This window comes from Hyla sarda, chromosome 3 (assembly GCF_029499605.1).
Source record: "Hyla sarda isolate aHylSar1 chromosome 3, aHylSar1.hap1, whole genome shotgun sequence".
Lineage (NCBI taxonomy): Eukaryota > Metazoa > Chordata > Amphibia > Anura > Hylidae > Hyla > Hyla sarda.
Genome location: NC_079191.1, coordinates 311,522,616 through 311,536,272, shown reverse-complemented (window position 1 = coordinate 311,536,272; position 13,657 = coordinate 311,522,616). Strand labels below are relative to the sequence as shown.

General features: G+C 40.9%; 1 protein-coding gene across 7 annotated transcripts in view; it reads right to left on the bottom strand.

Annotated features, from left to right (window-relative positions):
- The window catches only part of TIAM2 (TIAM Rac1 associated GEF 2), a 488,869-nt gene that overhangs the window by 211,790 nt on the left and 263,422 nt on the right, over window positions 1-13,657 (bottom strand). For all 7 annotated transcript variants that reach the window (XM_056567049.1, XM_056567046.1, XM_056567048.1 and 4 more), the window contains 2 exons: window positions 9,217-9,389; window positions 6,558-6,782 (listed from right to left, as the gene is read on the bottom strand). In XM_056567049.1, coding sequence (XP_056423024.1) covers window positions 6,558-6,782; window positions 9,217-9,389 — 398 coding nt within the window. The remainder of the gene's footprint in view (window positions 1-6,557; window positions 6,783-9,216; window positions 9,390-13,657) is intronic.

Here is a 13,657-nt window from a genome sequence, read left to right as displayed (position 1 = left end):
TCAACAGGGCCCGATGTGCCAATTATAATACTGGTCTCTTATGGGGCAGATGTGTTTTGGCATCCCCTATAGCTACGTCCCTGTGCCTCGGCACGGCCCTGTTCTGGTTAACCAGTTGTACCCCTTAGACCACTTTTGCTAGGTAGTAAAAAAAAAAAAAAAAGGGTGTCAGATTGTTACACATTTTTCAATATCTGACTAATTACTTTATGCCTAATATATACTTCTCCTTCACAGCAGCCATTGCCAGTGGTACTCACTTAATATGTAAGTCATTTCAGGGTTAATAAAAGAAAAAAGAGGAAAAGCGCTCCATAGTGTAACTCAGAGGTGTGAACAGGCGCCAATGTGATGGTCCCTCTTACCCAAAAAAATTGTGTTAACCGTACATAACGCTGATAAAAAGTGTGTTAGGTGCCGGTCCCTCTGCAGTCTTCCTGCGTGGACAACACGACAAAGGGATGATACTACTAACAAAGCAACAGGACTCCAGGGCGCTGAACAGACCAAATGGGCAGGTAAAAGAGAAGTGATGTTTATTAACCAAAATGCAATGCATTTCACAGTGCCATGGCTGCATCCTCAGGCATGAGATGCCTGAGGAAGCATCCATAGCGCTGTGAAACGCATTGCATTTGGGTCAATAAAAATCACTTCCTTTTTACCTGTCTGTTTGGTCTGCTCAGCAGCCTGTAGTCCTGTCGCTTTGTTAGAAGTATCCTCCCTTTGTCAAAAAAAAAGTAGAAAAAGCCTCAATTGCACTCACCCTTAAAACTTCAATGTTTTATTACTTCATTAAAAATGTAGAGCCACAGTAAGATGATAGAAGGTATGAACACCATCAGCAATTGATGCTTTTACTGTTTCTACTGTTTTCTATTTTGGATGTCCTCTTTAATGGTCATACAGTGGGGATCAAAAGTTTGGGCACCCCAGGTAAAAATTTGTATTAATGTGCATAAAGAAGCCAAGGAAAGATGGAAAAATCTCCAAAAGGCATCAAATTACAGATTAGACATTCTTATAATATGTCAACAAAAGATTTTATTTCCATCATTTACACTTTCAAAATAACAGGAAAAAAAAATGGAATCTGCAAAAGTTTGGGCACCCTGCAGAATTTATAGCATGCACTGCCCCCTTTGCAAAGCTGAGACCTGCCAGTGTCATGGATTGTTCTCAATCATCATCTGGGAAGACCAGGTGATGTCAATCTCAAAGGTTTTAAATGCCCAGACTCATCTGACCTTGCCCCAACAATCAGCACCTTGAGTTCTTCTAAGCAGTTGTTTACAAATCTGAAACTGAAAATAGTTGACGCTCACAAAGCTGGAGAAGGCTATAAGAAGATAGCAAAACTTTTCAGATGTCAATATCCTCTGTTTGGAATGTAATTAAGAAATGGCAGTCATCAGGAACAGTGGAAGTTAAAGCAAGATCTGGAAGACCCAAAAAATATCAGAGAGAATAGCTCGCAGGATTGTGAGAAAAAAAAACAATTCAAAACCCATGTTTGACTGCACAATCCCTCCAGAAAGATCTGGCAGACACTGGAGTTGTGGTACATTTTTCCACTATAAAGAGATACTTGTACAAATATGGTCTTCATGGAAGAGTCATCAGAAGAAAACCTCTTCTACATCCTCACCACAAAAATCAGCGTTTGAACTTTGCAAATGAACATATAGACAAGCCTGATGCATTTTGGAAACAAGTTCTGTGTACCGATGAGGTTAAATTTGAACTTTTTGTCCGGAATGAGAAAAGGTACTTTTGGAGAAGAATGGGAACAGAATTTAATGAAAAGAACCTCTGTCAAACTGTTAAGCATGGGGGTGGATCAATCATGCTCTGGGGTTGTATTGCAGCCAGTGGCACAGGGAACATCTCATGAGTAGAAGGAAAAATGGATTCAATAACATTTCAGCAAATTTTGGATGCTAACTTGATGCCATTTATGAAAAAGCTAAAAGTTAAAGAGAGGATGGCTTCTACAAATGGATAACGATCCTAAACACACTTCGAAATCCATGGGGGATTACATCAAGAGGCGTAAACTGAAGGTTTTGCCATGGCCTTCACAATCTTCTGACCTCAACATAATTGAAAATCTATGGATAAACCTTAAAAGAGCAGTGCGTGACAGACAGCCCAGAAATCTTAAAAACGGGAAGACTTTTGTAAGGAAGAATGGGCAAAGATACCTCGAACAAGAATTGAAAGACTCTTGGCTGGCTACAAAAAGCGTTTACAAGCTGTGATACTTGCCAAAGGGGGCAGTACAAGATATTAACTCTGCAGGGTGCCCAAACTTTTGCAGACGCCTTTTTTTTGTTTCCTTTTATTTTGAAAGTGTAAATGATGGAAATAAAATCTAACTTTTGTTGACATATTATAAGAATGTCTAATCTGTAATTTGATGCCTTTTGGAGATTTTTCCATCTTTACTTGGCTTCTTTATGCACATTAATACAAATTTTTACCTGGGGTGCCCAAACTTTTGATCCCAACTGTATGCACCCCCTTTTTTTTCCTTCTCACGATTTACATAAAAGGGCAGATATAAGTGGTTATGCTATTTCAGTAGTGGTGCCACCCTTACTTTCTTCCTACCGATCCTCCCTTTGTCGTTTTAGTGTTATGGCTGATCAGTGTTTATACTTGTTTTGCTTACAGAAATCTGGATAAGGTTACTGCACCATATGGGAATCTTTAATTAAGAAACTGCTGAAATAGATGTAATATAGGAGCTGTTATATCATATATTGTTTGTTGCTATAACTAAATATAAGATCAATAATACTATTAAAGAGGTACTCCGGCGCTAATACATCTTATCCCCTATCCAAAGGATAGGGGATAAGGTGCCTGATCGCGGGGGTCCCGCCGCTGGGGACCCCCGTGATCTTTCATGCAGCACCCCATTACCATCAGCTGTCATGCCCCCTCCCATAGGCTTGCATTGATGGGGTGGAGCATGACGTGACACGGGGTGGACGTCACAATAATCCGGCCCCGTGATCGGCAGTCATCAGACCTGGAGCGAACATGCTCTGGGGGCTGATGGTAACGGGGTGCTGCGTGAAAGATCACGTGGGTCCCCAGCGGCAGGACCCCCACGATCAGGCATCTTATCCCCTATCATTTGTATAGGGGATAAGATGTCTTAGCGCTGGAGTACCCCATTAAGAATTAAAAGGTTATTATTGGCACATTACAAAAAAATATGGATAAGCTGATGTGAACAGCTAAAATACCAGTCCTCAAGGAATAATTAAAGGGGTACTCCGGTGCTTACACATCTTATCGCGTTTTAGAATCTTATCTAATACATGCCTCTATCCATATTTATCTAAAAGCATCATTAATCCAGCAAAACTCAGAACTTTGCTTGCAACTGCTGGAAGTCCTTAGTTTCGGGACCACCACTACTGCTGTTCCACGTGCACATTAGCGCCTAATTCACACGAGGGATGCCGCTCCTGCTCTCACCGCTGCTGCCACTACATCGCCACACTACCGCTATCTCCACACGCCACCTACAGACCCACGGCATACCCGCTGGGCCGGTGCCATCCGTGCCAGACGTGGACGTCTGAAGGAGGAGACCTACAGCGTTGCCAAGCCACTGGAGACTGATACCAGTCATTGCTAGAGGCTGACACCTCCGTGCCACACCGCAGAGCCGGCTGTTAGAACGATCCCAGGAGTGGTGAGTGGTGCTGTGCACCGGACCCTGTGCTTTCACTGCTACTGTGCTACCAACGTGCATAAAGACTGTACTTCCAATGCTGGAAACATTGTATTACAAAACTGTTACCCTTGATTAAGATTGACAGTATACTGAAGTGCTGGATACACTACATCCTAAAACTGTTACTATTCATTCTGATTGCCAGTATACAGAGAAGCTAATACCGCATTGAGCTATCCGAAGGATTTGATATTGAGAGACATTTTATTTCCAAATAGAGCAGTACAATTTAACAAGGACTATTTACTTTAATAAGGACTATTTATCTTCATTTTTTACCTCCCATTTTAGATGCAAGTTGCTGATTTTATCATTTGATTTTACTATTTGCCTTACTCATCACTCTTATCTTGTATATCTACAATTGCTACATTTTTGCTGTGTTTTATGTTCCATGCAAGGGCCCTGCAGGAACAGCGAACAGTAGCTATTAACATACATATTATTAAATAAATACTTTTATTACCAATACCTGGATCATCTATTACTGTCCACTATCTCTTTATTCCTTAATTATACCTTGAGGACTGGTATTTTAGCTGTTCACATCAGCTTATCCATATTTTATGCATTAGACCTTTGGGTGAAGGTGACACCAGTTAACCTCAGTATATATTCCACTGAGTGAGCTACACTGATCTTTATACATTACAAAAAAAACTTCTATTGCATAGGTACCAACAAAGCCTGGAGCTGTATGTCGACAAGTCAGAATTGTTCCAAATGGTCATAATATAATGATAGTCTAATGACAAACTACCGGTATAAATTTCTTACATACTTTCATCCATGCAACCCAGCTTAACTGAGTAGCTGGTGCAGTCACCATGTATGGTGTATTTTGTTAGGCAGACATATGGGTACAAAACTCTCTAATAAGAAGGAATGGCATTAACTGAGCTAGAACTAAACTTCCTAACACCAAGAGTTGCTGGGTGCATTCCTTATATCCATACACAAAATGCCTAATCCTGTTGTAAGTGCTGCTGGATATTCACAGACATGTACTGTGAATACCTCTATGTCTATGAAATTAGGAGAATCCCCTAGCAATCTTATCAACAAATTTATGTTGCAGATCATGCATTAAAATACAGTAACTGCAGGGAAACAGTCCGAGGCTGTGGAGAGTCATATTTAATGGCAAAACTTTTTCATTTAGAATATACTTTACAATAGTCTTTACACACCCACAAGCTTTTGAAACCATGGAACATCATTTTCTAGTTTGTGTCGGCTGCCCTTTAGCATGGAACATAACTGTTTTATATAAAAGACAGCATAAAAACAATGCATTCAACTAGAAAGGAAGTGAACTAGATGTATTTCTGAAGATTGTTATCTCAGCAGGCATCCACATTGAATCATTGGCAGCTGTGAAGTGTGCAGGTTTGTGTATAACATCTTTATAAATAATGTTCCTGATGTTATATGACATGTTATAATGTTAAAGAAAGAAATAATGGGAACACAAGGCAATGCGAAAAAATTTACATTAGTTAGGAATATGTCCATAGCAATGGACACATCGAGTTCTAACAGCATCAGTGGAAGAGAGAAGCACCTTGTGAAACAGATTATAGTGGGTGCAAATCCTTCTGGACTCATAAACAAAGGTAAGTACATAACTGTGTCCTTATTCCGTCAATGCTACACCCTTAAGGTCTATTCACACATACAACTCAGACAGTCTATGCCGATAAATATAGACTACAACCTTTATTCTATTCACACATACAGTTAGTTTAATGCGCAACTTTGATGTGCAGGATTTAATGTGCAATTAGTTTACAATGAAATCTGGATGAATTCTGTGCAGAATACTGTACATGTGAATACACCATAAAAGAGTACATGTCACTAAATAAACTTTCCTAAACTAACTCAGGCTATGTTCCCTAACTACTCATAACACCTCTTTAACCCTTAAAAAAATGTCTGAGCTTTAAAAAGCTCTGAATCATACCTTTCTTCTTGCTCACATAGTGCAATCTCCCAGCAGGAGAAAGTGGGCATTTCCCAGCAGGCATGACATCACTGAAGCCTGCTGTCGGACCACTTCAACCCTCACATTGTTGCAGTGTTGTGATGAATAGAAGACCTCAAGCTCTGAGCAGCAGCTTTCAGTCTGTGTATGTTTCAGTAAGGCTCTTTATAAACATAAAGTACATAAAGATCTATGATGGCCCCGACATACGATAATTTCAACATGCGATGGCCTCTCAGAGGCCATCGCATGTTGAAGGCAGCATCAACGTACGATGCTTTTGTATGTCGGGGCCATTGCATAAACGGCTATCCGGCAGCGCTGACTGCTTCAGCTCCCATCGGATAGCCATTTACGGTGCCCCGTGTGAGTACAACTTTCTCTAACAGTGGACAGGTGAGTACAACTTTCTCTAACAGTGGTCTTCAACCTGCGAACCTCCAGATGTTGCAAAACTACAACTCCCAGCATGCCCGGACAGCCGTTGGCTGTCCGGGCATGCTGGGTGTTGTAGTTTTGCAACATCTGTAGGTCCGCAGGTTGTAGACCACTGTCCTATACTTTACATTGCACGGATCCCTCAACATGCGATGGTTTCAACAAACGATGGTCCGTTTGGAACGGATTACCATCGTATGTTGAGGGACCACTGTAGATTGTGCCAATATATACATATGTAAAGAAAAATATACAAGCTTTACTATAGTCCTGAGATCAGTACATAAAGACCAACTACTAAAGCACAGTGTATTAGAACAATCCATAATCCTTATACCAAGTCATTATTCATCCACTGGCTGTAAAATATGGACATACCTGGTTTTCTATGGCTTTTCTATTCTTTGGGTCATTAACAATAGAGAGTTGTAGCTCTGCCATCTTCTTCATTTTGCTGTCCATGTCAACCTTTTGCATCAGACTTCTGGTTTGACTTTTTAGCAACCTGACAGTATCTTCTTTGCCATGCTTCTTGGCAAAAAGAGAGGCACAGGCAGAGTGAATTGCAGTAACCCAGTTTTCTAGATCTGTCTGACTGGTTGCCTATTGGAGCAATAAAGAGAAACAAATGGATGGCAAAATTAAGTCATATGCTGATGTTATTCTTTACAGTGGTTTCAACTTGCTCTAAACAAAAGAATGGATGACCATAATTGAGCCACATAAAAAAAGAATCAAAAAGTACACCAGGTTCTGATGGTGCTCATCCAGAGGATGCAGAATGCCTGTGACATAGTTGTGAATGTGAACTTATAGTATAGGAAAATAATACACTGCTCCAAAAAATAAGGAACACTAAGATAACACATCCTAGATCTGAATGAATGAACTAATCATATGAAATACTTTCGTCTTTACATAGTTGAATGTGCTGACAACAAAATTACACAAAAATTATCAATGGAAATCAAATTTATCAAATTTTTGAATCACATTCAAAATCAAAGTGGAAAACCACACTACAGGCTGATCCAACTTTGATGTAATGTCCTTAAAACAAGTCAAAATGAGGCTCAGTAGTGTGTGTGGCCTCCACGTGCCCGTATGACCGCCCTACAATGCCTGGGCATGCTCCTAATGAGGTGGCCTGGACTAGACTATCTGCCAACTCCTGGACAGTCTGTAGTGCAACAAAGCATTGGTGGATGGAGCGAGACGTGATGACCCAGATGTGCTGATTCGGATTCAGGTCCGGGGAATAGCATCAATGCCTTTCCCTTGCAGAAACTGCTGACACACTCCAGCCACATGAGGTCTTGCATTGTCTTGCATTAGGAGGAACCCAGGGCAAAGCACAACAGCATATGGTCTCACAAGGGGTCTGAGGATTTCATCTCGGTACCTAATGGAAGTCAGGCTACCTCTGGCAAGCATATGGAGAGCTGTGCGGCCCCCCAAAGAAATGCCACCCCACACCATTACTGACCCACCGCCAAATCGGTCATGCTGGAGGATGTTGCAGGCAGCAGAATGTTCTCCACGGTGTCTCCAGACCCTGTCACATCTGTAACATGTGCTCAGTGTGAACCTGCTTTCATCTGTGAAGAGCACAAAGCGCCAGTGTCGAATCTGACAATCTTGGTGTTCTCTGGTAAATGCAAAACGTCCTGCAGTGGACGTCAGGCCCTCATACCACCCTCATGGAGTCTGTTTCTGACAGTTTGAGTGGACACATGCACATTTTTGGCCTGCTGGAGGTAATTTTGCAGGGCTCTGGCAGTGCTCCTCCTTGCACAAAGGCGGAGGTAGCGGTCCTGCTGCTGGGTTGTTGCCCTCCTATGGCCTCCTCCACGACTCCTGATGTACTGGCCTGTCTCTTGGTAGCACCTCCCTGCTCTGGACACTAAACTGACAGACACAGCAAACCTACTTGCCACAGCTTGCATTGATGTGCCATCCTGGATGAGCTGCACTACCTGAGCCACTTGTGTGGGGTGTAGACTCTGTCTCATGCTACCACTAGAGTGAAAGCACCACCAGCATTCAAAAGTGTCCAAAACATCAGGAAGGAAGCATAGGAACTGAGAAGTGGTATGTGGTCACCACCTGGAGAACCACTTGTTTATTGGGGGTGTCTTGCTAATTGCCTATAATTTCCAGCTGTTGTCTGTTCCATTTGCACAATAGCATGTGAAATTGATTGTCAATCAGTGTTGCTTCCTGAGTGTGATTGACTTGGAGTTACATTGTGTTGTTTAAGTGTTCCCTTTATTTTTTGAGCAGTGTATTTCTTCCAGACTGTACGATAGTTTAAAAAAGGGTTGTAAACATATGACTTATTATTTTATGTATTCAGCTTGGACCGCTGAAATAAAAAGGGGAGCAACTTCCCCTTCTTAGCTTTGTGGACAAATATTATTTTAGGACAGGCTCACACCAGGTCTGTTAGACTACATTCACTGTATAGGCCAGGAAAATCTCCTGCCCACGAACTATATTTGCTGGTCAAAAGCCAAGGAGATAAAATTTTTGGCAAAAGCCTGGACAGAGGTAATGAAAAATGCTTTCTAAAACACATGTATGCAAAGTAAAGAAAACTGTGCAGTATACAATGATGAAATGGTAGTAAATGGCAGACATTAGCTGTACAGACATACAACTGTGTATAGGCCTCCAGTTCAATACATCTTAATCACATCTTTGGCAGAATATTTTTAAATGGTCTTGCCAAACCCTGGTGTAAACCGAGCCTAAATTGTTCAGTAGTTTTCTATTAACTTGAAGGGGTGGTTGCACATGCATGGTCCGTGGAATCCTGTGAGTCAGAAGTTTTGGACTCCAAATAATCTAAGCATTTGCCATGTCTAAATTACATGTAAAAATTTGGAAATCCCCTATAAGTAGAAATATTTTTCTCTCCAGAAATCCCTATTATATGAATCCCTGTAACACTAGCACAATACTTTAACACTTCAGAAATTACTTCCATGCTATATGATACTTACTAAACAATTATAAGTTATTAGATATAGCCAACCTGAAATAGGTAAACATCCCCCAAGGAATTGCTGAGACAGAAGACATTTTCCTTCTTTGGGTGCTCAGGAACTGACTGGACAATGCTGTCTTCAGCAAACAGAGCATATCTGGGTGAAGTACTCTGTTCTGCAGAATTTCCCTCATAGGTCTCATAAAACATCAGGGTGCAACCTTTGATCCATAGAGAAATGAAGACAAAATATTGAAATTAGACATAATGGATAATGTTGCACAATAAATTCCACTTTTTCGCAATGATAAAACAGTTGTATGCAAGTTGAAAAAAATAGCTCTGCCTTTATTATGCTGTATCTGTGCTGCAAGCCACCACCACTGGCTGCTAGGAACAGAAAGAAGCAATTTTCAGTCTTTAACCCCTTAACCCCTTAAGGACTCAGGGTTTTTCAGTTTTTGCACTTTCGTTTTTTCCTCCTTACCTTTAAAAAATCATAACCCTTTCAATTTTCCACCTAAAAATCCATATTATGGCTTATTTTTTGCGTCGCCAATGCTACATTGCAGTGACATTAGTCATTTTACGGCGAAACGGAAAAAAAAATCATTGTGCGACAAAATCGAAAAAAAAACGCCATTTTGTAACTTTTGGGGGCTTCCGTTTCTACGCAGTGCATATTTCGGTAAAAATTACACCTTATCATTATTCTGTAGGTCCATACGGTTAAAATGATACCCTACTTATATAGGTTTGATTTTGTCGCACTTCTGGAAAAAATCATAACTACATGCAGGAAAATTTATACGTTTAAAAATGTCATCTTCTGACCCCTATAACTTTTTTATTTTTCCACGTACAGGGCGGTATGAGGACTCATTTTTTGCGCCGTGATCTGAAGTTTTTATCGGTATGATTTTTGTTTTGATCTGACTTTTTGATCACTTTTTATTCATTTTTTTATGTTATAAAAAGTTACCAAAATACGCTTTTTTGGACTTTGGAATTTTTTTGCGCGTACACCATTGACCGTACGGCTTAATTAATGATATATTTTTATAGTTCGGACATTTACGCACGCGGCGATACCACATATGTTTATTTTTATTTTTTTTTACACTGTTTTATTTTTCTTATGGGAAAAGGGGGGTGATTCAAACTTTTATTAGGGAAGGGGTTAAATGACCTTTATTAACACTTTTTTTTTACTTTTTTTTTGCAGTGTTATAGGTCCCATAGGGACCTATAACACTGCACACACTGATCTTTCATCCTGATCACAGGCGTGTATTAACACGCCTGTGATCAGCATTATCGACGCTTGACTGCTCCTGCCTGGATCTCAGGCACGGAGCAGTCATTCGTCGATCGGACATCAGGGAGGCAGGTAAGAGCCCTCCCGGTGTCCGATCAGCTGTTCGGGACGCCGCGATTTCACCGCGGCGGTCCCGAACAGCCTGACTGAGCAGCCGGGATACTTTCAGTTTCACTTTAGAAGCGGCGGTCAGCTTTGACCGCCGCTTCTAAAGGGTTAATACCGCACATCGCCACGATCGGCGATGTGTGGTATTAGCCGCGGGTCCCGGCCGTTGATTAGCGCCGGGACCCACGCGATATGATGCGGGATCGCGGCGCGATCCCGCTTCATATCGCGGGAGCCGGCGCAGGACGTAAATATACGTCCTGCGTCGTTAAGGGGTTAAGGACCAGGCCATTTTACACCTTAGGACCAGAGCGTTTTTTGAACTTCTGACCACTGTCACTTTAAACATTAATAACTCTGGAATGCTTTTAGTTATCATTCTGATTCCGAGATAATTTTTTCGTGACATATTCTACTTTAACATGGTGGAAAATTTTTGTGGTAACTTGCATCCTTTCTTGATGAAAAAATCCCAAAATTTGTGGAAAAAATTGAAAAGTTTGCATTTTTCTAACTTTGAAGCTCTCTGCTTGTAAGGAAAATGGATATTCCAAATAAAAAAAATTTATTCACATTTCCAATATGTCCACTTTATGTTTGCATCATAAAATTGACAAGTTTTTACTTTTGGAAGACACTAGAGGGCTTCAAAGTTCAGCAGCAATTTTCCAATTTTTCACAAAATTTTCAAACTCACTATATGGATTTGAAGGGTCTTCATATTAGAAATACCCCATAAATGACCCCATTATAAAAACTGCACCCCCAAAGTATTCAAAATGACATTCAGTAAGTGTTTTAACCCTTTAGGTGTATCACAGGAAAAGCAGCAAAGTGAAGGAGAAAATTCAAAATCTTCATTTTTTACACTGGCATGTTCTTGTAGACCCAATTTTTGAATTTTTACAAGGGGTAAAAGGAGAAAATGTATACTTGTATTTGTAGCCCAATTTCTCTCGAGTAAGCACATACCTCATATGTCTATGTAAAGTGTTCACAATAGAGGGCTCAGAAGCGAAGGAGCGACAAGGGGATTTTGGAGAGTACGTTTTTCTGAAATGGTTTTTGGGGGGCATGTTGCATTTAAGAAGCCCCTATGGTGCCAGAACATCAAAAAACTTCAAAAAAATTGACCTATGGCCATTGACCCCATAGCCCTTGATAAAGCCACTGGTTGTGGTGAAACGTCGGGGGGGGGGGGGGGGTAGTGTGTGACAGTTTTTAATATAGAGTGGAGTCCCAGCAATCTTGCAAGTGGACTGCAGCCACAGCAATGCAGATATACATACAATAGCATGTAGTATCATGCACTGATCATAATCTCTACCGGAGACAAATCCACTTTAAATTTTAATGTTTATGGCAAGGAATAAAAGTTATATTTTAGATATCAATTGATGGGTGGTTAAATTAGGGTCTTAGTGATCACTTAGTGATCAAATGTAAATAAATTGAGAACAGCAAAAAAAAAAACACATGGCATACCATTTTGGAAACTAGACTTCTTGAGGAACGTAACAAGGAATTAAGTGAGCCTTAATACCCCACAGGTGTTTCACGACTTTTGCATATGTAAAAAAAAAAATATTTCACAAAAATGTGTGTTTCCCCCCAAATTTCACATTTTTCAAGGGTTAATAGCAAAAAATACCCACCAAAATTTGTAACCCCATCTCTTCTGAGTATGGAGGTACCCCATAAGTTGACCTGAAGAGCACTACGAGCGAACTACAATGCTCAGAATAGAAGAAGTCATATTTGGCTTTTTGAGAGCAAATTTTGGTTTGGGGGCATGTCGCATTTAGGAAACCCCTATGGTGCCAGAACAGCAAAAAAAACACATGTCATACCATTTTGGAAACTAGACCCCTTGAGGAACGTAACAAGGAATAAAGTGAGCCTTAATACCCCACAGGGGTTTCACAACTTTTGCATATGTAAAAAAATATTTAAAAAATTTCACTAAAATGTGTGTTTCCCCCCAAATTTCTAATTTTTGCAAGGGTTAATAGCAGAAAATACCCCCCCCAAATTTGTAACCCCATTTCTTCTGAGTATCGAAATACCCCATGTGTGGAAGTCAAGTGCCCTGCGGTCGAACTACAATGCTCAGAAGAGGAGGAGCGCCATTGAGCTTTTGAAGAGTGAATTTGTTTGGAATGGTAGTCAGGGGCCATGTGCGTTTACAAAGCCCTCCGTGGTGCCAGAACAGTGGAACCCCCCACATGTGACCCCATTTTGGAAACTACACCCCTCACAGAATTTAATACGGGGTGTAGTGAGTATTTACACCCCACTGGCATTTGACAGATCTTTGGAACAGTGGGCTGAGCAAATTTTCACGGACCACTGTTCCAAAAATCTGTCAGACACCTGTGTGGCGTAAATGCTCACTGTACCCCTTATTACATTACGTGAGGCGTGTAGTTTCAAAAATGGGGTCATATGTGGGGGGGTCCATTGTTCTGGCACTATGGGGGCTTTGTGGCCTTCAATTCCGGACACATGTGGCCTTCAATTCCGGACACATTTTCTCTTCAAAATCCCAATGGCGCTCCTTTTCTTCTGAGCATTGTAGTTCGCCCACCGAGCACTTTACATCCACATTTGGGGTATTTTCTTACTCAGAAGAAATGAAGTTACAAATTTTGGGGGGCTTTTTTCCTATTTTCCCTTGTGAAAATGAAAAATTTAGGGTAACACCAGCATTTTAGTGAAAAATTTTTTTTTTTCATTTTCCCATCCAACTTGAACGAAAATTTGTCAAACACCTGTGGGGTGTTAATGCTCACTATACCCCCTTGTTACATTCCGTGAGGGGTGTAGTTTCCAAAGTGGGGTCACATGTCGGTATTGATTTTTTTGCGTTTATGTCAGAACCGCTGTAAAATTAGCCACCCCTGTGTAAATCACCAATTTAGGCTTCTAATGTACATAGTGCGCCCTCACTCCTGAGCCTTGTTGTGCGTCCGCAGAGCATTTTACGCCCACATATGGGGTATTTCCGTACTCAGGAGAAATTGTGTTACACATTTTGGGGGTTACTCTTTTTTTCCTTTTACC